The sequence below is a fragment of the Hipposideros armiger genome, unplaced genomic scaffold (genome assembly GCF_001890085.2).
Source record: "Hipposideros armiger isolate ML-2016 unplaced genomic scaffold, ASM189008v1 scaffold_92, whole genome shotgun sequence".
Lineage (NCBI taxonomy): Eukaryota > Metazoa > Chordata > Mammalia > Chiroptera > Hipposideridae > Hipposideros > Hipposideros armiger.
In genome coordinates, this window is record NW_017731442.1 from 73,082 (window position 1) to 77,757 (window position 4,676).

General features: G+C 37.1%; 1 protein-coding gene across 3 annotated transcripts in view; it reads right to left on the reverse strand.

The window, feature by feature from the left end:
• Positions 1-2,568: 2,568 nt before the first annotated feature.
• The window catches only part of FSIP1 (fibrous sheath interacting protein 1), a 181,738-nt gene continuing 179,630 nt past the window's right edge, over positions 2,569-4,676 (reverse strand). For all 3 annotated transcript variants that reach the window (XM_019644901.1, XM_019644902.1, XM_019644900.1), the window contains one exon: positions 2,569-3,220. In XM_019644901.1, the coding sequence (XP_019500446.1) occupies positions 3,174-3,220 (47 nt within the window). In that variant the 3' untranslated portion in view covers positions 2,569-3,173. The remainder of the gene's footprint in view (positions 3,221-4,676) is intronic.

Here is a 4,676-nt window from a genome sequence, read left to right on the forward strand (position 1 = left end):
GTCCCAAGCCAGCTCTTAACCAACGCACCACTCGGCCAGCCCTAAGGGTGCTATTTTTAAAACAACCTTATCTGGCTCATTTTTGCATTGATTACAAAACTTTTTAAGAACACTATTTACTAAATGGGTCCTATAGAAATTCCACTGTTTTCCTTGAAAAATTAGTATAGTTCTGTCCCCCTTTAGTAAGTGACTGGCTGAGTCTTTTTTGCCCTATTCTGCTATTTTTACTTGTTATTATCTTTTACTCATTAGTTATGAATTTCTGTTGTTAAGTAGCTCAAATGCTTAGTGGAAAAAAATACTGTATGCATAGATGCTTTTTTTATGATCTCGACAGCAATTCAGCACAAGATACTTTGACTAAATAACAGACTACCCACAAACCTGAAGCATTTTCTTTCTGACATGCCAGTTTACACGGCAGTGTGTCCAAGGTTAAGTGGTAACAAGGAACACTTACTCCCCACCGTCCTCACACTTCCATGTGGAAGAACTTATTAGGAGGAAAGCATTCAACCTCACTCTACCTCCCAATACTCTCCCCATGGGGAGAAGAGCCAATTATCTGATTGGTGAGTTTGGGAGAAGAAATGGCACACTCAGCTCAGCCCCGTCCTCCAAGGCAGGCAGCCCTCCTCCCCCACTGCCCACAAGGGTGCTTCTTTGCGCCTCCATATTATTGGTTCTACTTGGACAGGTATCCATAGGTGAGGCTTGAGATTTTTCACCTCTGCCAGTGACTGGATGTGTAAGTTTATTTTGGCGGCGTAGCCTACGGAAGACTGTTTGGCTGCCGACCCAAGTCGCAACAATCCATTACATTTCATCAGCAATAAAGCCAACCTCTTTGATCTCCGTTCATTGGAATCCAGCTCTCTCTTTCAATTGGTTCTGATCTGGGTAGGGAAGAGATGATGCTATTCATGGATCCCCTAGAACCCCAACAGTGAGTGAACACAACACTGAATTCACTGGACCTTGTATCTAGAAAGTCAAATAACAACAGTAGTTACCACCACACTTACAGCACAAATGTGAAAAATGATGTATTTCACGTTGGAAACTTAACATAGTTGTGAGGCCAATCCTTATTTTTCAATGCCACAATTTAAATTGGTCCTCGATGCCATTGGGTTTGGGTTCTCCTTCTGAAGTGTTATCTGACTGTGCCTTTCAGAAGCAGAATTTTAATACGTGTAACAGACCTCAGTTCATCAAGGAAAAGAAAACTACATATCGATAATATTTGTTATTGAAAGAGAAAATGATAAACGGTGTTTCTTATTTCCTTTCTGTCAGCTCGTAGAAGTCTACTCCGAATCACATTCACGTGTATCTGTTTCCTGAGAAAGAGCTGGAATATAATGCAACAGCTGAACACACGGCAACCCCTCATCCGCTCCATCTTTAGAGGGCTTTTTGCCAAGAAAATGGGTTTAGGATTTGGTTTTGGTGTTTACTTTTGTAGAAAGCACAAAATGTACAATTGAGCATTTTAGAATACAATTAATTAGCAAGTTATTATAATAATCATACATGCTGAGGTTAGTAAAAGAAAAACTCCAACTTCAGATATGCTAACTTGCACTCAAAATGATCATGTAGGACCTGTTCCTTAAGGTTTGTTATGTAATAAACAAAAAATAAAATATGGCTCACATATTCACATCCATGCCATTTTAATCCTCCATACCCACAAGCGTTGTTATAATCATACATTGGGATTATCTGGTGCCATCAGAGGCATGTTCTGTGGAGTTAGAGGTAAGCCACCACAGCTTTTTACCATTAAGGCACATCCATCTTGTCATGTTCTACTCAGCAACAGATATACATCAGTGTGACTCAGGTTCCCATGGAAGTAAAGTCATATCTTAGCAAACTGCTGTTCTAACTCCCCTCACACACACACACACACACACACCCCAAATACCACAAGTACATGGGTTTAGAAAACTGAGCTCCTTTGAAAGTCTGATGGGCAAAAATGGCTCCTTTCTGTCACCACTCCAAATTCTCACCCATATCACCTTTCCCCTCACTTTTCTGAGCCAAACCTTACATCACACATGTCATTCTTATGAGAGTCTAAAATCATGATTTTTAACTTCTGCTGGCACCCCAAGAGCAAACCTCTTAGCATCAAGATAAATTACACTGTAGCACATTGACATTAGCATGAACCATTGCTATTTTAATGTAAACTGAAAGAGGAGGCTCAAAAAAGAAATAGCCTATCGACTGCTCTGCAAATAGTGGCTATAGAATTCTTCATTCTAAAAAGCCAAGGAAATTTGCCATAAGCAAATATTAACAGTATACAATATCAGTAGATGAAAATGTGCAAATAATAATAACACCACATATACACTACTTCAAATTTCATTAAAGCCAGTTCTTTTTTTTTAATCAAAATTAAATTGGACTTCTAGTTCTAATGCCAATTTATCATATGGAGTGTTGACATGAAATGTTTTCATGAATCCAGGTTAATGACTTGTAACTAGACAAACCTTCTCTCTTAAAATAACATCACAGAATATTTTTTAAGTAGCTGATCTTTACTTGCTGCATTCTAAAAGGCAAACCCTAAAAGGTAAAAAACTGAAAGTAATATATCAAATAACTCAAACTCCTGGTTAAGAAAAGTATCATTGCTAGTAAGATAGTAAAGGCTACCTACTCTAACAGTTTTGTTGAGAAAATTCATTTCTTTCTATGGCAAACTGTACTTACTTAACAGGCGTGAGAGAAAAGGAAAAAAGAGAAATCAGGGCCAAAACGAGAATTCATAGTGATTAAATCTGTCTGAATCACAATAAAGTTGTAACATATAAAATCAAATACAAAACAATCATAGCATTTCAACTAGTTTTAAAATAACACACATACATAAAATGTTGGTTTCTATAATGTATCCCTGATGTTGCAAGATGAGCAATAAAAAACAATTTTCTCAAGAATTTCAATGAAGAAAAACTATTAAACAATAATACCACAAGTCTCAAAAATATCAAGGAAATATAATCCAGAAAGAGTGAATCCAAACATTAAAATCATTATTTGAGGAATGGTCTCTACAATGCATCCACTGAATTCAAAGAATCAGAAAAAGTATAATTTCACTTCATTTACCAACTTTCTTAAAGCACATCCCAGCAAGTCTTTACTTAAGATTCTTTACATTCTTTTGTCACATCTTCAGTCTCCTGTTCATCTGCACATTAAAAACAATAACCAAAGTTGTTAGGCAATCCAAAATGTGTACATAATTAAGAAAAATCATTCAGCCTATAAGACATTAAATCCTTTTACACATGAAACAATAATCACATTCTTATTTAATATTTACTGAACAGTCACCATAAACTACATACAAAGTTTACAAGAAAAAGCTAAAGATAAGCCTGCTTTCATTGAGTTTACAGATGAGGGAGAACTTCTGGGGTTTTGAGAGCTAAAATGATTATGGATTTGGAGACAGGCATCATTTTTTGGGAGGAGGGGGGCTTTGAACTAAGTTTCTAGAAAGTAGGGTGAAACCGAAAGTAAATATTATACTTAGAGTAGATAAGAACTGATCATCTTTCATTTCTTCAATGTGAGAAAAAAACGATGACACTAACAGAAATAGAATGGAAATATTCTTCTATCAACCTCAGTGAGAAGATTATTAGAAAAGGCAAAATTGACAACAGAACCAAACAAAAGAAGACAATAAAAAAGAATCAGGAGAAACTGGAACCCTCATACACTGCTGGTGGGGATCTAAAATGGTGCAGCTGCTGTGGAAAACAGTCTGGCAGTTCCTCTAAAGGTTACCATAAACCCAGCAATTCTACTCCTGGGAATATGCCCAAGAGAAATGAAAACGTACATCCACCCAAAAACCTGTTCATCAGTATTCACAGCAGCATTACATATAATAGCCAAAAAGTATTAACAACCCAAATGTATATCAACTAATGAATGGATAAATAAAATGTGACATATCCCACCACAGAATATTATTCAACAATAAAAAAGAATGGAGTACCGATACATGCTACAACATGGGTGAATCCTGAAAACATTGTTAAGTGTAAGCAGCCAGACACAACAGGCCACATACTTTATGATTCCATTTATATGAAATGTCCAGACCAGGCAAATTCATAGAGACAAAAAGCAGATTAGTGATTGCTTAGGTCTAGGAGGTTGGGGGAAATGGGGAGTCACTGCTAATGAGTCCAGTGTGTGTTTTGGGAGTCAAGAAAATGTAAAATTGGTAGTTGTGAAGAACACACAATTCTGTGAATATACTAAAAATCACTGAATTGTATAGCACTGTTGAACGGTGGTCTGAGAAAAGCTCTGTCCATATCCTAAACTCTGGAACCTGTGACAGTTACCTTACTTGGAAAAAAAGGGTCTTTGCCGATGTACTTAAGCTACGGCTCTTGAGAAGATCAGGCTGGATTATTCAGGTGAGCCCTATATTCAATAACAAATGCCCTTATAGGACAGAAACAGAGGGAGATTTGAGACCACACAGAGAAAAGGGCAATGTGAAAAGAGAGACAGAGATTGTAGTGATGTGACCGCAAAGCAAGGAAACCAAAGAATGTCAACAGCCTGAGAAACTGGAAGAAGGAAGTACCGTATTTGCCGGCGTATAAGACGATTTTTTGGCC